The sequence below is a fragment of the Nesoenas mayeri genome (genome assembly GCF_963082525.1).
Source record: "Nesoenas mayeri genome assembly, chromosome: Z".
Lineage (NCBI taxonomy): Eukaryota > Metazoa > Chordata > Aves > Columbiformes > Columbidae > Nesoenas > Nesoenas mayeri.
Window position 1 is genome coordinate 11,060,008 of NC_137542.1, and position 27,227 is coordinate 11,087,234.

Genomic DNA, 27,227 nt, shown 5'->3' on the forward strand with positions numbered 1-27,227 from the left:
TATATGTATGGGGAATAATGCTTATAGTGTATGCAGCACACATATCTAGAACAGAACACTACATAGCCTGTTCTGCATCTAGCTAAATATAATTTCTGCAATTTCTCTACACCATAGTTGTGTATTTCCATATATACAGTTGAGTTTTCCCCCACAGAAACCCTCTAGAGCAGGCAACGGGACAATAATGGAAATGCTAGCAACAGAGTGTGATGGCAACTCAGTTCATTATGTCTCTATAAGGAATTGGCTCACTGAAGATATGAAATCATAAAATACAAGTCACGATCTAAAAATACATCAGAACTGAGCCCACCAAGGCGTATGCATTCCTTTCCATTGCAACAATACTCTGAATAAAAAGTATTGTGGTTAAGCTAAATGACATACAAAGAAAATGGGAAAACAAAAAGTTTAATATTTTGTTAAAACAATTATTAATGCCTCATTAAATGTGGTCCAAAAAACACTGCAACTGAACCACTTTGGATCATTTGTAAGTAGCAATTCATTTTTGGGAAAGCTATTGAATTTTCTTTTTGTGAATAGATCATGATTTTCACCATCCATTTGTTGTTCATAAATAACTTCTAACTTGGGAGCTGACAGCAAGTCAGGACTGCCTTCAGTTTTTGTTTATCTGTTTCTAACAAGATCTTGTTTCATTATTCTGTAGTAGAATTCTCTGTTTCTCTAAATTCAGATACCAGTGCCTAAGTAACATGGCAAATGCTCGTTAGGTTCCCATGCACGTGCTTATTATCATGCAGGAAGAGTCCAGCTGAAATCAATTGGATAGCACTTACAAAGGAACGAAAATACATGGCAGAGGCTCAGAGAGCATAAACACTAGAATGGCACAGGGGAAGGAAATTCCATTCTACAAAGAAATGTGAGTTTTCAATAGTTTTCTTACTGCCAATCAGAAATAAAACATCAAAATGTCAAAATTCTCAAGGACATCCAAGTCTGGAAGAGAGGTTGGCTTGACTTGATAGAAAGATCTTAATTTTTACTCACATTTTCTTTGATTTTCTGTCATAGAACATGAACGTTTTGATTTTTAATTAAAATGCCATTCTGAAATTGAAGTATTAAAACGTTCTTTGCCCAAATATTGCAGGATTACTACTCTTTTTTCCCCCTCATATTTTACAACATAATATTGTGGAGATACAAACACAGTTTCAGTCTCATACAAGCTTTGATGTAGCATATACCTGCTCATTTTTTACAAGTCTATTACATATGTAAAATAAAATTTGTTTATAATTTTTTTCTCCGCTTTCTTATCCTATCCCTGTGTATTTATTTGCCACCAAATTTCAGCCACAGAGTCCAAATTTGTTTTCTGCAACCATTGATATGAACCAAAGTATACTCCATTGGCAGTTTTCTAAAAGTGAATTAAAAAAGGGGGGGTGCATGACTATGGAAAAATATAATTTTTTAAAGAATAAGTTGTCTAACAGTTTGTACCAACTTATAGATGTGTTCCTTAAACAAAATATTCCCTGTGAAGTAAATCTGACTTCAACAGAAGTGAAACCTGTGCAGCTGTGGAGCTCACTAGGAGCATGAACGGCTCCTCAATGGTTCCTACCAGCTCAGCTCCAGGTAGGTCTTTCTGTCCCACCCACTCATTGGAGAGGAAGGTGGCAGCTGAACCAGACTCGCAGGAGCTGAACAGAAACAAGATGAAGGATGGAACTGCCCAGGAGGAGCTTGCACAGGAGGAACTCCAGGGCTAAACAGTCTCAAAAACAGAGAGGGAAAAGAGGCTGCTGAAAACCAATGTCTCATTCCCCTGGGTGCTCTCAAGTGGGACGTACAAATGTGTAACATTCTCAATCAGGTGAAGAACTGAATAGTTTGGAAGTTGACTCTGCCTAATTGTAGGAGAGTTTCTGTTGGGTTTTTTTTTGCCATACGACATATCAATGACAGTATAGCATAAAAGCTGAGAGCTAGAAATGGTCAGAAAAACTGAATTTGTTCTCAAAAAACTTCATAGCTTCACCTTGGAATTTTCCAACTGAACGAAAGGAAGTGCTTTTAACTTCTAACTTGTTTGAAAGTAATGTTGCAATTAAAATCATTGTTTCACTGGTTTTGAAAAGAACTATTTATTGAGATTTTTCTGTCCCTTCCCCAATTATCTTCTGATATGTTTTCTACCACTAATGATAAGGAAAAGGCAAATATCTTGTGAAAATCCCTCTACCTACTACTTTACTCTTTTTCTAAAATCAAGAACTATAAAAAAAAATGTATAAAATACTTCCTGTTTAAGCAAGAAAATTATTTTCCGTTTCCCACCTGGGAGACTGAAAAAATATCACCCATCTAGACAGGTCCTCCCACAGAATTTTAATTTTAATTAAGCCACATTTTCAGATAAGAATAGTTTGCTGTAAGTACCACTGGCTGTGAATATGTTTTTTTTCTTTTGTTCTTAGTGCAAGCCAACACTCAGTATTTATAGAGAACATGGCAAAGTAACCAAGCACAGACCTACTGTATCTTACTGCATCTCGCCCAGAACCCTGCATGACTTTGGTCCCCTGAATGATCTTGACTGTTCTGCATCAAAAAACTTGAACAGAAAAGAACTGAGTCACTCAGGGTATTTGTTTGCCAATGACAATTTGTTCCTTACAACACATTTTCCAGTACTTTGTCCAGTCTGCTTTCAAAATGTCTCAAGGGATGAAGAAACTTGTGAAAGTGTTTTACAGCCAGATGGAGCTCCTAGTTAGGAAGTGTTTCCAGTTACTCAGCCAAACTCAATTATTTATATATTTTATTATTATTATTTCATGCCACAGGTTCTCACGGCAGTCTGTTGTTTCAGGGCATAGGTGAGTCCTCTGTCTCTGCCAAAACATAAATTTGAGGTTGCTGATGATAAAGAGTCTGTGCGCTCTAAAGAATGTGTGCTCTAAAGATACTTGAATGTCAAAATCTGAGTCAAGGTCATGCTGTAAACCATTCTCAGCTTTTGGCCCAGAAGGCAGATAGAGACAATACGTGCTGCTAATTATCCCTTACTTCTGTCTTGTTCTGTTTTCAGCCTCATTCCACCCAGTGGCATTAACCGTTACAGCAAACAGGGGAGAGCATGTGAATATTTCTTTTATCAGAATGGCAGCAAAAGAAGAAGATGCAGTGATCTACAAAAATGGTGATTAAACTTCTCTCTTTTCTTTTTTCTTCTTGCTATCATTGTCTTAGCCAAGTGCCACGTAACTGTTTTAAAGTCATTGCTGATGAAGGCCATGCTGTGCAACTGGAGCAGACATAATTCTTCATGCATTTAGAGTTCCCTAAGGAGCCATTTGCCATATCCAGTATATTGAGCTGACTTGTTTCTCTTCCACTAGAATGCCAAATCCTTTGTTTATACCTTTGCTTTGTTTCTTATTTTCCTTTTGTATTTCCTCCTATAACCCCTCATATATTAGCTGGGCTCATTTTAACTTTTTTTTTTCTTTTTTTTTCTTTTTTTTACTGAGCCACTGTGGAGGTTTAGTTACTGCAACTTTCTTTGCATTTCTCTCTCTTCAAGTGCTTATCTTTCCTTGTTCAAATGGCTTTTAGAGGCCACTTTTAGCTTCTATGATGCTCTTTATGATAAGAAGTTAAGCACAAGCAATCTAACATCAGAAAATCGAAACTACCAACAAAATCTAACACCTATTTCATTCAACTACAAAAATTAGTCATGTTGCAAAATTTATGACACCAGCTTTTCTATCTAACATGACACCTGAATGACATGTAACTCACTGTTCAGCTGTGTGCTGCTGCTTGACACTTGGAAATATGAGTCGTTTGCTATCTGCCTCCTATAGAAATGTAGTAAAATACTGGTCACTAAAACTCACAGTGCCTGCATGCTTGATCAGAGTGTTAGAGACCAACAAATTATAGTTGTGGAAAGCACAGGTAATGTACTGGTCCATCTTTGTCTACTGATAACACAGCTTACAGTGAGCTACCAGGAAACAGGCAGTGAATAGAGCAGGATGCAGTAAGGAAGTTCCAGCACACTGCAGAAGAACTTGTGCAGTGGGGCAGCCTCAGCCCATTACTGAATACTCAGAGCACTTCTCTACGGGCTGGAGGAGAAAAATAACCAAAAGGAGTCTTTTTAAAAAGTCAATATACAAAGCAGAATTTCTCGAAGACCTATTTCTTCCCTCTTCAGAGATTCATCTCTGGCAGCACACAGGGAGAAAGTTTGCCATAACTTGCCCTTCTAGGGTCCCCAGGACATTTTGTGATCTCCTGTCAGCATTTTCTCATACAAGAACCAGCTGATAGGTAGGAGCAGGAGTGCTTATATCATGGTGCTGCCCTAACTGGGATTCCAACTGGAAATCTGGCAAAAAGCCTCAAATTAACCATGACTCTGTACAGTAGGTCAAGTTCTCCACCTGAGATCACAGCTGAAATAGCATCCCTGAGGATTCCTGATACAGCAGCTGGCAAAGAAGAGAAAATACTTGTCCTGTTGTATTTAACTGTTGCAGCCTTTGACTTTAGTCATTTAAAATACCACTCCCTCCTTGCAGTTCCTCACAAAGGCTGTATAGAGAATGAAACTGTTCTGCTAAACAAGATTGCTTTAAGACATTGGCAAAACACGTGCCGTCTTGGAAAACAAGACACAAAAACTGACCTTGCTAAACAGACTGTGAGCATAAGGCTTTCTTAATACTTTGCTGTCAAGTTTGTTTTGTAGCTAATAACTCAAAAGACACATAAAAAAACCCCACAGTTGCAGAACTAATTCAAATTCTTATTTTAGGCCTTTGGTCTTTTCTTTGGCCCTGTTTTCTTGAAGAACAGTTGTGCGTTGTCGCGGACTAAACTGACCCAAGATATTTTTGATGTTTTGTTTATGATCCTCAGCAAAGTTTTATGTTTCTAGGCTGCCTAAATTTGCCTATAATCAAATAGATAGTATGATAATATGTGTGATCACAGATAGGAAGGGTCCTGTGTAATGCTGTTTACCTTCTAAATAATTTCAGCAAAGTGAAAAAAGTTGTTTCATTGTCAGTGTAACTGTAAGGGGAGGTGGAAGGCAAGGGCATTTGATTTGTCAGAGTGTAATCTGGTTAATGGTCATTCAGCATAAAAGACTAATACTAGAAACAGGAGAAGCAATAAACAGACACACAAGACCTCGGGAGCAGCAGCTGACAGGGAAAACATCAAAGGGCAGAGGTCTCCAGCTTCTGAGGGCCACTGAGGGAACAACACAGAGCTCTGAGCAGTTTCAAACAGAGATTTGTAGGTATAAGACGTGGGGAGCAGGATTATCTCCCGGGGAAAGCACACACATTATGGCATGATTCAGGGGAGCTGTGAGCATGTGTGAAATAATGGGATATCTAGAGAAAGACCCAGACGGGAGATAGGGAGGGCTCAAAGTGAATGGGAAAGGAACAAGCACAGGAAAATGGAGTGGGAAGCAGGTGAGAGGTGCCACTAGTCTGGCCAAGCTCTGCACTACAGTTGATCTTATTAAACTCTACTGCTAATTATTCTTCGACATAAGTGTGCTCTGTGCCTGGTATGAGGTATGCTCTCTACCTGGTATGCATATGTAAAATCTGCTAGTGACCTTCAGGCAAGACTAGAAGGCCCAACATGTCTGACTCCTAGTAACTGGAAACACATGTCAGTGTTCAAGGGGGCTTGTATGTCTGGGGCCAGCAGTCGGCGAGACTACGTGTGTAAGTGTCTAAGGCCAGTTACGGCAGGGACGCATTTGTGTGTGCATGTACATGTGGGTTCGCCTGTGTGACACTAGTGAACTTCAAGCCAGTCTAACCAGTGAGTAGGATAAGAGGTCTGAGACTCGGATATCAGAGAGACTGTAGATTCAGGCCAGCTAAGACCCAGTTTTAGCTGTGTGAGTGTATTAGATCTGGCAGCAAGCCTGACTTGTTCCTGTGTATGTGAGTCCTGCGTGCACATGCAGTACCTGTAAAGGCACAGGTCTGGTCTGTGTGTCTGTCGGTGACTGGCACTGTTGGCACGATGTGTGAGAGCACGTGCGTGTATGTTCCAGTGACAGCTGGCTGCACCTGGCACTATCTGACTGCAGCAGCCTTGCTCTAGCAGCCTGGAGTGGGAGGACTCCCAGGGATCTTGAAGTCCACTGGATGCAGCTTCTCTTTGGCAGAAGCCAATGTTCAAATGTTGTTACTTGGTGATCCAGAGGAATGGCAGAAGACTAAATGCTATTGCCTTACTTAGCAAGCATGTATGACCAACTACAGCAAACCTAGAATAACATAGATAAGCTCCCTTGGTGAAAAAAATAGAAGAGACTGAAACATGTTAAGTGTGAGAAGAAAAGATAAAGCTGTGCTGTGTTCTTCCTGCTTTGGTCTACTCAGTAGATCTTTGTGCTACTCTGATAGGACCTGTCTGGTGTTTGATATTTGACATCTTCCAGTCATACTAGACTCCTCACAGATGGTTACCCCTCACTTCAGGACAGACCAAGAAACAAAATGCACACTTTTAACCACTGGACTCTTAGCAACGTTCCTCTAAAACAATGCTGAACTCAAAGTTGTTTGTCCCATTTGTCTACTAAATCTCCTCAAGATCTAGCTTTCTTTTTCACTTGTATCTCTCCAATTATCAAAAACTGGTATAGCTACAGAGCTGTCAGTGAGTTCATAACTAATAGACTCTGCTGCATCCCAGCTGTCCTTCCTCAGTAACCAATGGAAACACTTCTGTCTGTAGAGGCTGAATGGGTTCTCTCTCTTGTATCCCTGTGCTCCTTCCTCAGGTTCCTTCATCCACTCTGTGCCCAGGCATGAAGTGCCAGGGGAGCTGCAAGTCTCCTATCCTCAAGTTCAACCACAGGACGCAGGGGTTTACTCTGCCAGATATATAGGAGGAAACCTCTTTACTTCTGCTTACACAAGGCTTATTGTAAGACGTAAGTTCCATTAATATGTGCCAATGATTAATTGTTTAAAGTCATAGTGAATCTGAAATGAAACTTATACTGTGCCCAAATAAGGCCCAAAGTCTTTCTTGGCATAAACTGCCATCAGATTGTGTCAGAAGACATTTTTTCCCAAGGATCTTTGGTACCAGCTGATACGGATTTAAGCAGCTGAGAGGGGCGGGGGGAAAAAGGCACAAACCAGCAGATTTAGGTTCAGTTCATCTTAGCTATTGGTAGGAGAGCTGGCTTTTTTCTCAGCATCTCAGCTTTTCAAACACTAAGTAAATATGAATGAGGAAGGTGGCACTGTGTCTCCTGTGATTATGAGATGTGAGCCTGAGCACAAAATAGGAATTTTCAAATGCCTTTGTTTTTTATAGTGGGCTATATCCCAACCTCGTTTGTTCTAAGTCTTCTCATCTTTAGTATACCTTATTGTAATTTCACAAGCTACCCTAGCCTTAGTTAGCTGTTAAAGTTCAGCTCCCAGTGGATGACAGGGCCAGTTTACAAAGCAGGTGGATATTTTCCACTGGGTGTTCTACACATCTTGTAGCTCATGCTGCTATGTCCATTTTCATCAGATATAAAGAAAATTATATTCTGTTAAACTGGATAGAAACATAAAACTGATATGTAAAAGTAAACAGCTGTTCAAATATCCTATATTATGGAGAAAATATTTTTGATGGTAATACATTTTACTCACTAACATCCACAGGATACGGCCAGGAGTTGCAAATGAATAAATTTAATGCACCAAATTTGGATTTTGAATCTATTGCCACCTTACTAAATGAAATGGTCCAAGATCTGTTCTCTGCTCTGGTGCCAAGCTGCACAGCAGAAGACTTACCTGTAAATTCTGCCCCTTGCCTTGAAATAGGCATTTCTCTTTCCAGCCCTGCATAGTGGGAAAACTCCTGGGGCACAGTCATGGGGAGTGTTGGAGAGCACACTAACAAGAGAGAGAATGGATGATTACATACCACTGCTCAAACACATGTCCTGTCTTTCTTTCAGTTAACATTATAGACACAGACTGATGACTTTTAGCAAAGCTTTTTTTAAAGTATCCATGTATAAGGATTTCATTCCTGAATAAGGAAGAGATAGAGCTCCAAGTACCATGTTAATTCATTAAATGCTTGCTGAAATCTGAAAAAGCCCATTCAAACTTGGATTACCCAGTTTTAGTGAGCCTGCCTCAGGACTTTACAGTTTATTACCTTCTCAGTCCTAGCTTTACACTAGAGAAAATAGCGAAAGTCAGTTTCTGTGATGTAAGAGACATCATTGTCATAAATCAAATACTGAAAATTATTGAGTCTTCTTAGCTCACACTGATGTCAAAAGCAGCTCAGAGAATTTTGCATCTTGTATGGACAGATTAGGCATTTGCATTATGAAGTCATATATACTTGTTTAGAGCTTCAGGTCTGCTTCTGTTAAATCAGAATCAAGACTCTCACTGGCAGGATTAATGGTAGTAGTACCTTTTTAAATTACAAAGCAGGAAAGGAAATCATGACAGGCATTAAACCAACCAACTACTCTTAGTCCATTTATTCCAGAAACAGATCACCAGTTGATTAATCCATGTTAGAAAGACCGAGTAAAGACGATGAACATACAACAGATGTTAACTCCATCTAGTGAACTTTCAAGAAAAAGATTTTTACAGGAAAAGATCATGACTTGACAAATGCTGGTACAATACCAGTGATGCCAGGCTTGATCCTGCTGGCTTACTACCAGTACAGTCACGTCCATGTGAAGCCTGGACCTTTTGTAAGTCTAGGATCCCTGCAGCGAGAACAGAAGTATCAAATAGAACATCTTCGTCAACTTCCAAATTTACTCTTCCAAATAAACAAACAAAACAAAACAAAAAACCAAAAATAAATACCAAAAAACAAACCAAAACAACAACAACAAAACCACCTATGTCTAGTTTCAAAAAAGCAAGACTTTTTCAGTTCCTTCCTTCAAAATGTTACACAGTATTACTGCATAAAATGCAACAGCTCTGCTCCAGAAATAGGGGCACTTCCACAATAAAAAGTGATTCCTTACATCAGGTCAGTCAGCTGTGGTTTTGGGGGGCTCCATATGGATTGTATTTGTATGTTTTTTACTGTTTGTCTTAACTAAGAAGAATTTTACTACTTGACTGGTTACTGAATAAGAAGACAAAAAAATATGTAATAATATTATTGCACAAAAGGATGTGAAGCTCAGAAATGGGGCCCTTCCTGTAGTTCCCACTGCCCTTCCTGCATGAACAATGGCATTTGTCATGAAGATACTGGGGAATGCATCTGCCCTCCAGGTTTTATGGGAAAAACATGTGAGAAAGGTAAGCAAATATTATTTTCACAGGTTGCTTATTAATTTGTTCTCAGTAGCAGAAGTTGGCAGATTATTGAGGGAAGCATCAAATGGAGTAACCTTGTTTTACTCTTCATAGCTATAGCATTTACAGCTGGTGTTGCAGAGAGGACAATGTTGGGTGACATGAACCCTGCATTAGTAAGGCTGTTCTTGCAGTTGTGATTTAACTTCTCCCTCTCTTCTCCTAGTAGAGATCATATTTGCAGGGAAGATGAATGTTTCCAACCCTTCTTGATCAATATGCACTTGGACAGTGTGCTAGATAATCTCATCTTGGCTCCCTTTCCCATGAAAGGCTGGACCAGATGATGTTTTGTGGTCCCTTGCAGCCTGGGTTGTCCCTGAAGTTCAGTGTGCCTTAAGATTATGACTTTTAAAGACATGACAGAATATGAGATCTTAAGGATACATTGGCACTGGGAAATGAAGCCATGTGTTAGAAATACTAGAGCTAAGCTATTGTAACAGTTGATATCTGAACCACCCTGATGTATCACTGATCGTATCAGAAAAACAAAACCTTGCACTTGGCAGTTTCATTTGCAATGACCTCTAAGAATATTTCCTTTTCATGGCATTGTTAGCACATCTTATTTTACAAAGGCTTATAAAGAGCATTTGTTGCTGAAGCTTTGTCCCCCCATATCCGAAACAATCACAGAATGTGGAATGGTTTGGGTTGGAAGGGACCTTAAAAAGTCATCTAGTCCAGTCCTGTGCAATGAGTAGGGACATCTTCAACTAGATCAGATTGCTCAGAGCCCCATCCAGCCTGGCCTTGAATGTCTCCAGGGATGGGGCATCTAACACCCCTCTCTGGGCAACCTGGGCCAGTGTTTAATTACCCTCATTGTAAAAAAATTTCTTCCTGAATCTCCCCTCCTTTAGTTTAAAAGCATCACCCCTTGTCCTATTGCAACAGGCCCTGTGAAAAAGTCTGTCCACATCTTCCTTATAGGCCCTTGAAAGGCCACAGTAAGGTCCAGCTCTCTCAGTTTGTTCTCAAAGGAGAGCTGTTCCATCCCTCTGATCATTTTTGTGGCCTCCTCTGGCCCCTATGCAACAGGTCAATGTCTGTCCTATACTGAGGGCTCCAGAGCTGGACACAGGACTCCAGGTGGGGTCTCACCAAAGCGGAGCAGAGGAGCAGAATCACCTCCCTTGACCTGCTGGCCACGCTGCTTTTGATGCAGCCCAAGATACAATTGGCCTTCTGGGCTGCAAGCTCACATTGCCGGCTCATGTCCAATCTTTCATCCATCAGTACCCTCAAGTCCTTTTCTGCAGGGCTGCTCTCAACCCCTTCACCCCCAGCCTGAATTCATACTATTGCTTTGCTGATGAATCCTCACACAGGAGAAAGTTAAGTTTGTTTCTGCTGCCTGAACTCAACCATTAGTGCAGCCATGGCTTAAGTTGCTTCAGGTATTAATAGATCTAATATCTGAATGATAAAAATGCTATTTTAAATTTTAATTCATGTTTTCTGTTGACTAAAGGTGTACCATTAGAAGCATCAGTTCTTTTGTAGACTTAATGCTGTTGGGTCTTCTTTCCTTCTCTCCATTCAATAGCTTGTGGAGCCAATACATTTGGCAAAACATGTGAAGAGAGCTGTAAGGAAAACTATGGCTGCAGAAACTATATGTTCTGTCTACCAGATCCATATGGTTGTTCTTGTGCCACAGGATGGATGGGACTGGAGTGTGATAAAGGTACAGTAAAAAATATGAGGAGTGGTGGAGAGTCCTTGGTGTGCTGCACATAGGAAACATAGAAAGAAACTAACAAAGAACAGTAAAAGACAGGATTTTTTTACATTCTGTAAAAGAAAGATAATAATATTTAACCATCTCAGTGGACCATGTTGGCTTTTCAGAAGAAGGAGATATTAAAATAGAAAACTATTCAAATTATTCTGCAAAATTAATTGACATTCTACTGAGACTTTAAAAATTCTCTAACAGATACAGTACTGCTGTATTTCTACAAGTCACACTGAGCAATTTGGTGCCAAACATATATACATTGTTGAGCAATACTGAGCATAATCAGCCTTATTAATTTCAATCCGACTGCAACCTCTTTGGGACATGAAGCACATCTTCCTCTATGAATATGTGCCATCCTGTTCAGTGGTGACATAACTCTGATGAAGTTTTCAGACACTACCATAGTGTAAGTGAAAAAAACATCGGAGACTGAAGAAGCTTCCACATTGATATCTAGCCTACAAACCACAGCCACAGATATAAATGTACTCCATGTGTTCGACATTAGTGTGTTCTCAGGATGCTCTGTGGGTGATTTAGTGCTAATACATAATGTATCAAACTCAACACAACTGAGGCAAGTAAACCCAACCAGAGAATTGATGCATGAGATTGAAAACTAATGCAAGACATTTTTTAGTACCTTTACACTAACTGGAAATGTATGTACTTGCAGAATGCAAACCTGGTTTTTATGGGTCAGATTGCAAACTCAAATGTAATTGTCACAATCGAGGGATATGCGACAGATTTAAAGGCTGCATCTGCTCCCTTGGATGGCATGGTCTGCAATGTGAAAAAGAAGGTAAAGCAAGGTAACACGGTAGTAAATGGCTTTTCCCAGTGTAACTGAAACAGATCTTCGTGCTGGTACACCAGTACCACCCCGGGTTGGTATCCTTGCTCTGTCAATTACGTTGCAGGGGTCCAGGCATTTCTATACATCCTTATTGCAATACAGTGTTTTTAAGCCTCTGCCCAATATGCTGCATTTAGCAGGCTGGTATGCTACCATTTTATCTGCTTTTGTTTTCATTAGAGGTAGATTTTCAAAGCTTACTCCACAGGATTTGGCAACGGCTTTAGTATCAGTTAATGACAGAAGCTGCACATCCTACCTGCATAATCAGTTTTGGGTAGGTTCATGGTACTTTACCATTATCTTCCTCTTATTCGTTTGTATACACTCCTGTAGCATCTGCCTCATGATCTGAAATTGATGACTGAGACACAAAGACCACCCCAGAGTTTAAGACAGCTCTGTCTCTCTGAGAGAAAGTTAAGCTTGCAAAGCAGAACATACCTCATTCAGAATCTCTTTGGATTCAGGCAAGGTTCACACACGGTATTTTATATTATTATCTATATATTATCTATTATTTCTGCTTGATAAATAAACTGACAAATCCACTGTTAACTTATAAAAGCTTGAAAGCTTGACAAGCACAAAAAGAAGAAGAGAAATAAGACTGTGATCCAACCAGCCAAACTATGCTGTTGTAATCTGACTGGTTTTATAGACAGTCAAAATGCAGGGCAAATAGGTACTGCACAGACAGTAAGAAATGCGTGCATGATTTTACCATAGCTAGCCTGTCTGTGCATAGAATGTCAATGCGAAAGAGAGGAGAAGGGAGGAGGAAAGAAAGAAGAGTGGTAACAGAACTTGTTCCTTCTGACATATTTCCACAAATGTAACAGTGCTGACTTTGGTAAGCATGATCCTTGCATATGGCCACATGAATGAAGGGAGAACCAGGCACCTGTGCTGTTTATGCTCATTGTGCACCTAAACCTGTTTTGGTGCTGCCTTTTCAAAGTGCTGTTTGAAGGCTGAAATTAAAGTCCTGTATATCTTCTGTAGGTTCAGCAGATCTTTCACCTCAGATAGAAAACTTACTAGATCCTGTAGAACTCAATTCTGGCGTCGAGTTCAAGCCCTTCTGTATAGCAACTGGGATGCCACTTCCTAAATCTGAAGAATTTAAACTTTTGAAGCAAGACGGAACTGTCCTAAAGGTTGAGTCCTGATTAATTGCTCCCTATTATTTCTGATGTTTATATTGACTTTGTAGTTAATGCACACTGTGGTTTACAAGCATAATGTGAAATTTTGATATGCTGAGATACCTCCTGAACTTGTGAACACATATGAAATTATGGAACCAACCACTGTAGATCCTTTCTATTGATATTGCTAAACTCTAGATGAGTTGCTAAACTGTGAGAAAGTATAATGGGAATGTTCCTAAATGCCCACATTTTTCAGGCCCTGTATGTCTTTTGTCATTTCAGCCTGCCCTAGCTGTTACCAGTAATCGCTCTGAAGCCATGTTTACAATTAATCGAGTCCAGCCCCGTGACACAGGAACCTGGGTCTGCAGTGTGCAGACAGTAGCAGGAATGGCGGAAAAACCATTTCAAGTTACAGTCAAAGGTAAAAGTGTGAATCTCTTCAAATGTCTTTGCCTCTGTACTTTTAAGGGCAGCTTTATAATCTAACATGGCAGAGTTTTCTGTTCTCTGCACTGCAGAAAAGTGTCTGAATAAATATCTTCAGGCAGGATATTAACAGATCCCTTTATAGACAACATACTACTTATATCCGTTGAAAAAATTAGTGTGATGGTAATGATTAGAAGAAAACTTACTTTTTTTTTTTGGTTTTGGTTTGTTTGTTTTTGCTTTTGTTTTCAAGATCTAAACTGTCAGCTTTAGAGTAGAAACCCATGTCTAATTTGTAAAAGATTTGAAGAACATTTCCCGTTTTCCTGTAGATCTAGTAAGACACCAGAATTTTTCTGACACAGAGAACTAAAAGGCTGGTTTAATACTTGCATTCTTGCTCAGTTCCTCCTGTGCCACAGTATGCCCCAAGGCTGACAGACAGTGGACATAATTTTCTCATAATTGATATCAATGCTGAGTTACATCTTGGAGATGGACCTGTTGTGTCAACAAAACTCCTGTACAAGCCAGCAAAACGTTATCAGTCCTGGATGTCTGTGGAAGGTAGGTGGATGTTCTTTAATTCCCTTAAACGCAAACTTCAGCTACATGCTGAAACATAATGTGATGTCTGTTCTTGACTAGGCTCCAAAGACTCTACAGTGCATAGAGCCTAAATCATTTATTACGGGGTATGTGAGTCTTTGTATATTGCTATGTATAATGTTAATGTCGATGTGGTACACCAACAGTAGTCAAAAGTGTATATCCAGTTTTCAGTAACCAAATAGTTACATCTCCTTCCTTAAAGTAAAGAGTACTCAGTGCTGGGCCCAGCTGTTGAAAACTCCCGTGTAAATAGCAGGTGTTTGAAAGCAGTGAGTGGTATGGAGATGTTCTGGAGCATCTAAAATGTTCTTTTCTGTCTATTGTGCCCTTTGGTTAGATAAATTTCTTACCTAAATATTTATCAGGAATGGTATGGGCAAAATGAAGCCTGCTTGTGAGCTGATTACCTCTTCCAGCCTTTTAAAACATTTTATGCAAAGACTACAATATTCTGTGAAACATTAAAGGAACCTTAACAAGTAACAAACATCTGTTGTTCCTAATTCAAGATAACCCAAGACCTGCATATGCAATTTGCATTGCCTAAACAACCAGTCTTGTTCTGTCCTGAAGGAAGGACAGATTGAAACAATCTTTGGGCTGGGTTGGATCTCAACTGAAAAAAAAAGGTATCTTATACTTCTAAATGTGTTATCTTAATGAGTCAAGAACAAAAGAAGAGCCTGAGTACCTCACCTTTCAGAAAAATTTTCCAAAGCTTTGTTCCTTGACATTTTTCAGTATGGGCTATAGCTTTACTTTCTCCTTTTGTTGTCAGTAAAAGGCACAACCAAACGACTGGACAACCTGGAACCAAAAACAGAATATCAGTTCTGTGTTCAGCTGAGCCGGCGAGGGGAAGGTGGGGAAGGCCACCCTGGACCACAGGCTAGCTTCACAACAGCTGCGCTTGGTAAGCTGTCGTCTTGGCTTTTCACAGAAGGGCTGTTTCAGCTGTTTTACTCTGTGATCTGTTCTCTGATCTCTGCCAGAGCACTTTCATTTGAGCAAATGTGGCTGGACCTGAAAACTCTGTAGAGTCTTTCAAAATAATCTCAGAAAAAGAAAAAGAAGGCAAATGGGGGTGGGGAGGAACACAGAGGTGAAGGAAACCAGAAAAAGACAGAGCTTTTATTTTCCCCAATTTACAGATGGAGAATCTGGGAAAGGAAAATTTACATATTTTGGCTGGCTCTGCAGCAGAATTAGAGATACAAATCACTTAATCACTTCTTTTTCCTGACAGTCTTTCCTCGTAATACCACATCAGCCCTTCCTCTTAGTATTAGATCAGTTTAGTTTAAAAATGAAGATGTCTGAAAAAGCAGAAAATCTTTTAAACCACTGATGATACAGATCACACTGAATAGAGACATAGACACATACGAAATAAAGGAGGATTACACCAGAAGCTATCTAACAAGAGCGCAAAAAAGCTGTCTCTTTGTGTCTAAAAAGTGCACCTGCAATACCAGCTCACGGAAGAGACCTTTTTGTTGACACAACTGCTGTTGATAAGGTAATTGGGGAGTATCAACACCTCTTAGATGTAATTTCTGCCAAACTGGGTCGTATATCAGGGAGGATTACCCTTTGTTACCCAAGGCTAGGGCAACTGATTAGGAATAACTGGTACCTTTATTTTGGCTTCCATACCAGACATGAAATGTTGTTCCCTGTCTCCCTGTGGCTTTTCCAAGGTCTTCCTCCACCAGAAGGTCTCACTCTCTTTCCAAAAAGTACGACATCACTGAATTTGTCATGGCATCCTTTAACACTGAGGACAGAGGATGACATTCGTGTTGAAGTGGAAAGGAAGAGCGTGAATGACAACGGTGATGAGAGCAGTGTTATTACTCAAGTGCCAGGAAATATGTCCACCCTGATCATTAACGATCTTGAGCCTAGACAGCAATATATGTGCAGGGTACGGGTGAACACCAGGTCCCAAGGAGAATGGAGCAACTATCTGTATGCATGGACTTTCAGTGACAGTAAGTAGCTGATTCACATCCTTCTGTTTAGTTCTTCCTCTTTCCCCCAGTGACTGGACTGACTGTCACCTAATTACTACGTTAAATGTCATCCTTTGTTTTGGTAACACTCAGTTCCTTATGATCACTTGTGGTTGTTATTACTATTATTACGAAGATAGCTCAGTGTCTAAAGAAATTTGTGTGCTGGGAATTATCAGGAACTAATAATGAGTTTAAAAAGAAATGGAGGAAAAAAACTAAAAGCTTGGGAATCCACATCTTTATTTCAGTGTGATCCATGCTTTTGATACATGTAGCATTTTTCCTCTTCTCATAATGATGAATCCACAGTATTCCCTACTGCAAAAACCATTCAGACCCTGCAATTCAGCTATGTTGATACAGAAATAGTAGTTAAAGAAGGAAGAGAAGGTACAATGCAGAGTAAAAGCCTTGTGACCAAAGAGTAGTTGTGTGCTACACTGACAACCAGAGACCGCCCTTAAATTACCTGAGTAGTGTCCTTCCATAATGACATAAGGAATGACCTATGTCTGTCTGAATGGCTGATGGTTGCCACTGCCCATGCCACACAGTGGAAAGGTGGCCTAATTCCTCCTTACAGGTGATGTAAGGAGACACTCACTGAGATCCTACATGTATTAACAGGAGTTTCAATGGCTGTCATGGGACACTCCAGTTCCCTGAACTCTGACGCCAAACTGCACTAAGAAAAACAGAAGGGTACTGTTTTCCAGGAAAAAGTACTTAGCTTAGTAGTCATGGGTGTGTCCACAAGTCTAGCACTCCCCCCTGATGGTGGTTTTCTGTTGAAATTCGTGGACACGTTGTTATCAATTTCCCTTCTTCCGAACAGCCTGTATGCTGACAGGGAATTGCTCCCTGCAGCAATGAAAGTACAGGACCTGCGAATTGCATGGAAATGGTGATTCAGTACAGAAGGAAGTTAACCCTATCTGCATTAATTTGAAAACAATTATGTTGTTCTTTCATACAGCTCAGAATATTCCTATCTTTAGACAAGGACAGCATTATTGTGAATGCCACACCATCCTCTGCTGGAAGTACGGAGTACTGCTACATGGGTGAAAGCACACCAAGTTCATTAAACTATTGCATTCAGTTACCATAGCTCATCGACAAAATTCTGCTTCTGTTTAGCACAGCAAAAGCATAAAGAAAAGTGCTTGTCTCACTGCAGGAAGGAGAAAGAGGTGGATGTAGACTCCAATGCTTTGTGTGTGTTTGTGTTTGTTCTCAGGAATCCCTCCTGCACCGTACAACGTCAGGTTTTCTAACACCACAGACACATCCTCAGTCATCTCCTGGACAACTGCTGAGGGTCATTCCATCTCCTCGATCAACATCAGCTACAAAATTTATGGCAAGGCTGAGTACAACCACATCGATATTATCATAAAGAACACCAGTATTACTCAATACCATCTCAAGGGCCTCGAGCCAAACACTGTGTACCAGGTTCAGATTAACGCTAAGAACAACGTTGGCTTGAGCAACCCAAACACATCATTTGAACTGAAGACTCTTCCGGAAACTAAAGGTTGGTTATTCCAGCATGCTGGACTTGCACAAACCAGGGCCAGTGGTATAAACTAGATAGCTAGGACAAAATAATAATATTATTTTTTTTAATATTAGTTTAAATTTGCTCTTCATTTTGACACACAACACACCATCACCAAAATTTGATTCGCAGTTCACTGCATGGCATTGGTGAAGTGACAAGATACACCATTTGTATGTAGCCACTGCCCAACATCTCATAAATTAAAGTAGCTGTGTATAATAATTAATTAAACCACTGAATGTGATCTCAGCTCTGCCCTGCCTGAATTCAGTGGGACCTGCAGGTGCTCATACGTCTGAAAGTCAGAACATCCAGTGTCTGTGACATTTTTGGAAAACAAAGGGTTGTATCACCATGTCTTAATGCATTTTACAAGGCGGGAATATTTAGCTATACATTGTTAATGGCTTTTTCAGAATTACCTGGAAATAACAATGAACTCTTTGTGTGCTTCCTCAACAGCTCCATATGAATCAAAAGGAGGCAAAATGCTGCTTATTGCCATCCTTGGCTCTGCAGGGATGACCTGTATAACAATTCTCCTAGCCTTTCTCATCATGCTGCAGTTAAAGCGAGCCAACTTCCAGCGCCGAATGGCTCAGGCTTTCCAAAATGTTGTGGTGGGTTTCCCGGTTTCCTGTATCAGTGTTGTTATTAATTTTGGCCCCATTTTTCCTGTGTTTGGTTGGTTGGTTGGTTAGTTTTGGTTTTGTTTTTTTTTTCCCCCAAGTACTTTTCCTTGTCCTTCCCAAATGCTGTCATCTCTTCATGTGTGCAATTAGTACTGTTATTGTAAATCTTCTCTCCTAGTCACCCCAGAGCTAAAGTAATCACAGTTATAGGCTATGAGGTAGAAAATCTGACTCAAGCGAAGTTGCACACCATTTATCCTTCTCACTTTTCTGCCTCTTCACACCTGTATATGAGTACCGAGCCAGACAGAATGGAGGAGCTTGTTCGACCCCTATGAAGTTGTGCCCAATTTTGAAAACTGGGATATTTTTTTTACATCACTTTTGAGCATCAGTGACTGCTCCATCATGGCTTTTCAACTTGTGGACAGTACATCAGGGATCAGTCAATGGCAGCATCATAGTTCTGGCTGTTTGGGAATTGCTGAAGGTTGTAACATCACAGAGATGTCTGTCTCTCTCTATACATCAATACATTTGCAACCTGCTGTAGTCTCTTTTTCACTCTGCTTGCCAGTGCTGTTCTCTAACTTCAGAGGGGAATCAGTGAAGTAGAATGAAGCTGGGCTAAAGAGCTGCTCCTTATGGATATGAACAGGTTGTTTCATAAACAGGAGCCTGATACAAAAAGATGATCAGTCCCCAGGACACACGGAATAGCTCCTGCTCCTTGTCCCAAAACTTCTTCCTCAGAAGTATTTCATGGGAACATGTAACTGAAATAGAGATGTCTCCTCAAGTATGGAGGAAGATCATTCCTCTCACTTTTGTTTCCTTGCTGCTTCTTTCCACAGTCTTCCTACTGAGCCTGATCAATACAGGATTTAGTTAAGCCTAATGTGAGATAAATCCCAAACCTGAGACTTAAAACTGTTTTTGAGATCCATTTTACCAAATTATTTTTGCCCATCATCTGTTTCATCTTCAGGATGGTTATAAAACTATTCTGGAGGCCTAGGTCTACATAGGTACTTATGCATATATTAGGAGCCTGATTAATTTTGTGGATCTGGGCAGAAATGCCTGATGCAGCTAGTGTTTAAAGTAGGTGTAACTGTCTCCTGCACTCACTCTTGCATAAGCAAGAGATGGATCAGGCTCTGTGTGTACGTGTACATGAGTGAGCACACGCATGTTTGGGGAGTATCATCGGAGCATTGCTCAGCAAAGTGGAAATCACAGTTAATGACGTTTGCTTAACTCTTACAGAGGGAAGAGCCGGCTGTGCAGTTTAACTCAGGTACTCTCACCCTGAGCAGGAAAGCAAAAAACAGCCCAGATCCCACTATTTATCCAGTTCTTGAGTGGAATGACATAAAATTTCAAGATGTGATTGGCGAAGGTAACTTTGGGCAAGTCCTGAAAGCACGCATTAAGAAAGATGGCTTACGCATGGACGCTGCAATTAAAAGGATGAAAGGTAGTAAAGAGACACTGACACTAAAGACTTTTCTTGGTTGTTTATTGCAATGGTTTCTCTGTCATAAGAAATGCTTAGTAGACCTCTCCTAAAGCTAAAAATATTTAAAGTTGCTAGTGAAATTGTATCAGCCGTCACCAGGCCAATATTTGTGCCCTGGCAAAGACTGTATTTCTGCACAGTTAGGTTGATTTATATTTCTAATTGTTAACTTCATTAACTACTATGTGATTTTCAATTTGTAAGTCAGTACGAACTTCATGTGTAAGTTCACCTGCAAAGTAGGAACTGTTAAAAGATGCATTTAATAGAGAAAGGTGCACAGAGATACCTCGGGGAACAGCATTCACTCATCTTGCTTTATCTTAGCCATTCAGAGACAACTGTATCTATGCATATATATATATATCCATAAGCATATATATATATACATAAACATATATATATATATATACATAAACATATATATATACACACACATACTGTGAGGATCACTCATTTTCTTTGTACTCTTTGGGCATGACTGTCATGTTCCAGAGAGAACCATAATACATAGAATACCGCAATAATGTACATATTTTCCTGCAATTCACTAGATCATTATCTGGACAAATTGGGAAACACCCCTAAGTGTGCTGTTCATTTAAAAAGAGCCCAAATCTGTACGCAGGCAGAAATAATGCACAGTACACACATGGAAATATTTTCAGGCAGACAGTTTTTGTATGATCTGGTATGGCATTTTACAGTCTCAAAAAATAAGGGAAGTGACTTATTATATTAAGATGCTTTCCTTCTCTGCAAATGGCTGCTGCAGACATTAGATTCTCTATTTTTTTTTCCTTAAATTGAAAAGTCCTACTTTTCTTTCAGTAAATATCTCGGCGTTTTTTCTCTTTCTATTGGGACTGAAGCAGCAGTGCCCCACGCAGCCCAGAGTCTTTGTAATTAACAACAATATGGTCATAAATTCCGTTTGAAGGGAAACATAAATGCATGCACATTTGATTTTCAGAGTATGCCTCCAAAGATGATCACAGAGACTTTGCTGGAGAACTTGAAGTTCTTTGTAAACTTGGTCATCATCCCAACATCATAAATCTTTTGGGAGCATGCGAACATCGCGGTAAGATAACTCTTGAATACATACGCTATAGGTTTTTTTTGGTTTTTTTTAAACACTGTACAGCCCGTAGAACCCATAAAAATGCCATCTTACAATCTGGTCTTTCTGTAACATTTGTTAAAAAGACAAATAAACTTTGTTTCAGATCTACAAGCCCACATTAATACTTCAGAAATTATGTTCATCAGTGGCTCTAAATTCTCCTCTGCACCTAGGAATCATGGTGTATGACATTTCCCCTGCAGTCTGGTTTACATTTATTTCTTTTTTACCCAAAGCAATGTAACTGTCCGAATACTGACTATCTTCTACCTTGTGATATGCTCACTATGTGATGTTCCCTTAGGATATCTTTACCTTGCTATTGAATATGCCCCCCATGGAAATCTACTGGACTTCCTTCGGAAAAGCAGAGTGCTAGAGACAGACCCAGCATTTGCTATTGCCAACAGTACTGCATCTACACTTTCCTCTCAGCAGCTTCTGCATTTTGCAGCAGATGTTGCTAGAGGGATGGACTACTTGAGCCAGAAACAGGTCGGTCCTCAATTATCTACCCACTGAAAGCAAACCAATTCAATTGTCAGGGACAGTGTCTTTTAATGAAATCAAATTAAGGTTTTGATTTTAGTTTCTATAGTACCTACTGTATGAGTTTTATTTTGTTGTGTTCACTTAGCCCTATCTGTGCTGGTTTGACTAGAAACAAGTTAATTTTCTTAATGCAGTTAGAAACCTTTCTTTTTCATAGCTAGCATGGTCATTATTTGTATTTAGTTTGAGAACAAGAAGATAACAGAGTTAATGTTTTCAGTTGCTCTGGTCTGAGAGCCAAGGACATTCTGAGCGCTCTGCCCACAGGTGTGAGGCAGCGAGGAAGTGGGGCATGGATGGGGCAGAGCTTGACTGACATCCAGACTGATCAATAAGAGTATTCCATCCCATTAGTGCCAGGCTTCATATTTAAGGAGAGTTGTGATCTTCCAGTGTTTTCTCTGTCGTGTATTCTCTGGCTCTTCTCTTCACTCTAAGACACCTGATCAGGGGAATTCTGTTTGGGACTTTTGTTAGTTTGGCCTTTTGCCATCCTGCTGTTTTGCAGAGGCCTCTGGGCCTTTCTGCCTTTTTCCTCTTTTCTATCCCTGCGATCAGCTGTTGGGACCAGGTGCTATTTCCTGCGACTGGCTGCTCGTTGTGGATGGAATTCGTGAGGAACTGCACTGAGTAACTTTTATATTGTGTTTTATATATATTTACTAGTAGTGTATTAGTATTTTGTGATTTTATTAAACTGTGTTTATCTCAATCAAAGTTTCTCCCTTCCCTTTCAATTCTCTTCTCTATTTTGGGGGCGAGGAAGGAGTGACTGAGTGGCTTTCTTGCTTGTATGGCTAGCTTGGGTGAAACCACAATGCTATCAAATGCTATGGTCATGGGCAATCAAGGAAAAGGCATTACCACTTACAAAGAACACTGTAACTAACTGCTTTCATCTTCAGATAATGCTTGGTAGTGGCATACCAAGCCATTTGTTTTGAGTTTTGTTCTTATTCTGAATGTTTGCAATTTTCAATATAGTACTAAGATAATACATGGAAAGCTCACAGATACTGTGGTGACTACCTTTTTTCTTTTTTCTTCTTTTTTTTTTTTTAATTTTAGTTTATTCATCGAGATTTAGCAGCAAGAAACATCTTGGTAGGAGAAAACTATGTTGCAAAAATAGCTGACTTTGGCTTATCAAGAGGTCAAGAAGTTTATGTTAAGAAGACCATGGTAAGGATCAAAAGAAACTGATAGAGTCTGTTTTCCTCATTTTTTGTTTCCTTGTTTCTTACTCTGTGTTGTGTCATATGAACAAAAATGCAGACTCAGGTACTGCAGGAGTGAATATTTAAATGTTATGTATTAACATGTATAAATATCTATATTGTGTTTATTCATATACATATATTACATGTTAATCAGTTGTATACCATGTTTATAATGTAATATACAGCGTGATTCAAAATTATTTCTATAAATATGGATGGCAGTAAAATAATCAATATTGCAGCCAGTTAGAAGATTAGTAAAAACATTTTATATAAACCATATAATATACTTATGATGTATGAAGTGGATATGTGCATGTGGCTGGATCTGTGCAGCTATGAAAATACTATTTTCATGCCAAAACTTGTCCAGCTGAGGCAAGCTGGTCTGATTCTGTTGAATGAGGCCAAAGCTAGCAAGTTAGTAACCACAGAGGCATGTCAGGGCTGATGCTCTGGAAGATCTGGAAGATGTGTAATAAGCATCATGTAGTCACAGACCAGGACTAACACTGGGTGGTCAAGGGAACAGCATTGGTTAGAGGCATCATAAGATATTACTCAGGAATTATTTCCATTTTCTCTTCACGTTGGTTGATGTGTAAACTGTCCCTTTGAGAAGTAAATGCACAAGTTAAAGAAATAAGTTTATTGACTTGATTAAGCTTACTTGCTTAAAGTCAGTTTTCATTAAAGGTAACACACAGAAAAATTGTTGGGGTGTGAATTGCAATACTGCTATTCCAACCACCAGCAAATAAACTTTCATGAAATAATTTCCAGGGTCGGCTTCCAGTGCGATGGATGGCAATCGAGTCTTTGAATTACAGTGTATACACCACAAACAGTGATGTGTAAGTATGTTTTCAAGTGGTCCTTCTGTAATAAAGAAATATTTTTCAATTTCAAGGAAAATTTGACAGCTAGGGTGGGACATCCACTCAGCTCAAAAAAATCAGTAGTCATGTCTACGTGAGTGAGCAATGGAAGCAAAAATAAGAAACACAACAAAAAAGTTACTTTATTGAATCATCAGCATCTGAACCAACTCTGCATTCACAAGCTAATTGGATTTAGTCTACTACTTTAACAATTTTCCTCATTTGAAATCATAAATCTAACGCATACTTGGGAGACCCTGAGGAGCTCAGTATTTTAGTCAGGAAACTGGAAGTGATATTTGGAAAAGCAATTCTGCAATAGTGCTGTTTTCTGAGATCTCACAGTCTAGTAGAAGACTCTGGTTGATGGACTCAGAGGGAATAAATTTTGCTAAAGATCTCACTCCTGCTTTCTGATTCTACATTCTCTATTGATACACAAAAAACAATTTAAAAATATAAAATAATTAGTCACACTTCTCCGTGTTCTCTGAATACTAGCAAAACTATCTACCATTTTAAAATATGAAATCTTACTGCATTCTTGTTGCACTCCATAATATTCCTCTGTTGCAGATGGTCCTATGGTGTCCTATTATGGGAAATCGTTAGTTTAGGTAAGTATCATCTGAATTTTGTACTGCACAAATAAACCAATCTGAGCCAAGCCAGCTCCGTCTGTTAAAAATTTATTCCATTCCAACACATTTCTATTTTTCCTGTTTCATTCTACTAAATTTTATTTTTCTTCAGTATGCTTGGAAATGTAATTGTCACATTCTTATTTCAGGTATCATTCTAAATGAGAAAAACATAACGACCATGTTTTCATTGCACTGTAAAACCTATGCCCTATGTAAATATAAAATCCAGTATATCACGTGATTTATAGCTCTAATTCAATGTTTTGAGTTTGACGGATGGCTTTTCCTTAGCCTTCCTGAGTTTTAAATCAAGACATATTTTAATGGCTATTGGGGGCAGGGGCAAACATCTACTCCAAGTATTCTCAAAAGTTTTGAATATTAATCTTCAAATAAAATTTAGAATTGATTTCTGCACACAAGTCCATTCATGATGTATGTGATATGGCCTCAAAACATTCAAAATGACCATGTTACATGGCCTGTATGATTTGCCTCGGAGTGTGCCCCATGGCCTGCTGGCCAAGAGATGCACACTGACGGAGGTGCACATTGTGTGACTCGCCATGACTGACTGCTCTCTAATTTCTTACCAGATTTCCTTACTAAATGGTTTTGTGCTAGGTACAGGTGGGAACTAACACACCACAGTGTGGAAAACCAAGAGTCTAAGCAACCAAACATCTGCAAAAAGGGGCAAAACCAGCTTAACAGTAGTAGCTCCATGATCTTCTTAATACCATGCTAATGAAGGAATGTCTTGCCTATTGCCATCAAGGGTATTGCAAAACCAGCTCAAACACAATGAGTTGCAGGTCCTTAGAGTTGTAGAGAAATGTAGGCCAGCACCACAGATTATAAAAGTTTATGCTAGCTTTTATTTTTCTCTTCGATGCTATGCGTTAAGCAGTATGGGGAACATTACCAACAAAAACGTAGCTGCAAAATATTCCCTAACATTGGCCTAATTTACCTGTTACTAAGATAGTCTTCTTTTTCTCTTCTACTATGAAATGAAACTTAATTAAAAAACCATTGTGTTGATGTCAATGGTTAAATGCTGCTTTAGGTGGAACACCGTATTGTGGAATGACCTGTGCAGAACTCTATGAAAAACTGCCTCAAGGGTACAGACTGGAAAAGCCTCTCAACTGTGATGATGAAGTGTAAGTAACTGCCTTGGTAAAAAGAACGAAACAGAATAACACATCTGCTATAGGAAATATATCATGTCTACAAGAAACCAATAATCCAGGCCCTTTTTTTTTCTTTCAGGGAAACAGAGAAACTACATTAAGAAAATATAATTTTTTTAAAGGATGTACAAGTGGAAATAATTACTTAAGTCCTTTCCTACCAAATACACATTATATGCCATGAACCTTTTCCCAGCTCTCTGCTCCTGCAGCATATCCTGTTCTTTATACACCATGGCTGGGCTTTAGCTCAAGGACACCTTTTTGATTATTCCAGAGAAAAAAAACCTACTCAAACAGCAATCAGCTGTGAAAAATGTAACTCCAGCTATGTGTAAATCCATTTTCCTTTGAAAAATGGGGTGTGCACAGTCTTCCAATAAACATGAATTTGTAGCTTTAACTTATGTATCTAAACTATCAAATGCTTGATTTTTAAAGGTATGACCTAATGAGACAGTGCTGGAGAGAGAAACCATACGAAAGACCATCGTTTGCTCAGATACTGGTGTCACTGAACAGGATGTTAGAAGAAAGAAAGGTAAGAACAAATCCCTCTAAAAGAATTAGGCCATGAGTAATATCAGTACCATTTAGGATTCTCAAGGTAATGCACCCTCCATCACACTCTCTGTTTATTTCCTTCCCAGACCTATGTGAATACTACCCTGTACGAGAAGTTTACTTATGCAGGCATTGATTGCTCTGCTGAAGAAGCTGCTTAAAACAGGCGAAACCTTCAGTAACCAACGATGCATTGAAGAGAAGCAAAACTCAATCTGCTGGAGCCCAAAATGTGATGTGCTGTGTGGAACTGTGTATAGCTCTAACTGTACATAGCATAGTCATACTGTTTTGCTACAGATATGTGTATATCACACAGTAACCTCTGCCTCCACAGGCTGTCAAAGTGTATATACTATTCAGAGTAGAAACAGACCGAAGTCATGAAATATGCTGCTTCATATGCAGGGTTTTCTTTTTTCCCAGTCATGTAGATACAGTGTATACATGCAATTGTTGTAATGCATTAGGTATTGCCATCTTAAGATATTTTTGACACTTAACAAGAGCTACTGATAGCAGAATTGGTATATTATAGCAGTATTTCATGGAGGTTTCATTGTGGTTCAAAGAAAAATGCTAATCCTAATGCAACAATGGGAGTTGGAAGCAGATGTCAATCCAGTATGCTCTCCAAAGATAAGTAAATATTAAGTAAGAGTTCTATGTGAATGTTAAAGTGAGCTAGTAGAAACAATCTGTTCAAAAATTCTATTGACACTTGTAAAATATAAGGCATGCTATTGCTCTTTAATTGTCCAGTTTAACAGTCAATGTCTGCCTATATGCAAACTACGCCTATGTTTTGAAGTGTTTCATGCTATCGAAGGCAGCCTTACAGCAATTATCACGAAGCCTAGGACTGAGGAACATACTGTTAGGTTGGTGCAAAAGTAATTGCAGTTTTGGACTCCACATTTTAAATCATTATAACTAGGCTCGAACATACCTTTATTAATCAAAGCAGGAACCATCACATTCAATACATTTTTGCCAATGAGAAATAAGTTTGTTTCTTCCTATAGCATATAGATCTTTGGGATCCAATGGGCTCTTGGAAAGCATTTTGTGCATCCTGCTGGTTGTAGAAGTATTTT

General features: G+C 39.3%; 1 protein-coding gene across 1 annotated transcript in view; it reads left to right on the forward strand.

The window, feature by feature from the left end:
* TEK (TEK receptor tyrosine kinase) overlaps positions 1 to 26,291 on the forward strand; it is a gene marked incomplete at both ends in the record, with an annotated part of 43,715 nt that extends 17,424 nt beyond the window's left edge. Inside the window, 21 exons of the mRNA XM_080362275.1 lie at positions 3,074 to 3,184; positions 6,821 to 6,973; positions 9,213 to 9,344; positions 10,954 to 11,094; positions 11,828 to 11,956; positions 13,016 to 13,170; positions 13,447 to 13,588; positions 14,002 to 14,163; positions 14,987 to 15,121; positions 15,909 to 16,202; positions 17,467 to 17,766; positions 18,256 to 18,413; positions 19,695 to 19,905; positions 20,921 to 21,031; positions 21,378 to 21,568; positions 22,694 to 22,807; positions 23,629 to 23,699; positions 24,303 to 24,343; positions 25,440 to 25,536; positions 26,008 to 26,107; positions 26,217 to 26,291. Coding sequence (XP_080218401.1) covers positions 3,074 to 3,184; positions 6,821 to 6,973; positions 9,213 to 9,344; positions 10,954 to 11,094; positions 11,828 to 11,956; positions 13,016 to 13,170; positions 13,447 to 13,588; positions 14,002 to 14,163; positions 14,987 to 15,121; positions 15,909 to 16,202; positions 17,467 to 17,766; positions 18,256 to 18,413; positions 19,695 to 19,905; positions 20,921 to 21,031; positions 21,378 to 21,568; positions 22,694 to 22,807; positions 23,629 to 23,699; positions 24,303 to 24,343; positions 25,440 to 25,536; positions 26,008 to 26,107; positions 26,217 to 26,291 — 3,023 coding nt within the window. The remainder of the gene's footprint in view (positions 1 to 3,073; positions 3,185 to 6,820; positions 6,974 to 9,212; positions 9,345 to 10,953; positions 11,095 to 11,827; positions 11,957 to 13,015; positions 13,171 to 13,446; positions 13,589 to 14,001; positions 14,164 to 14,986; positions 15,122 to 15,908; positions 16,203 to 17,466; positions 17,767 to 18,255; positions 18,414 to 19,694; positions 19,906 to 20,920; positions 21,032 to 21,377; positions 21,569 to 22,693; positions 22,808 to 23,628; positions 23,700 to 24,302; positions 24,344 to 25,439; positions 25,537 to 26,007; positions 26,108 to 26,216) is intronic.
* Between the last annotated feature and the right edge of the window lie 936 nt (positions 26,292 to 27,227).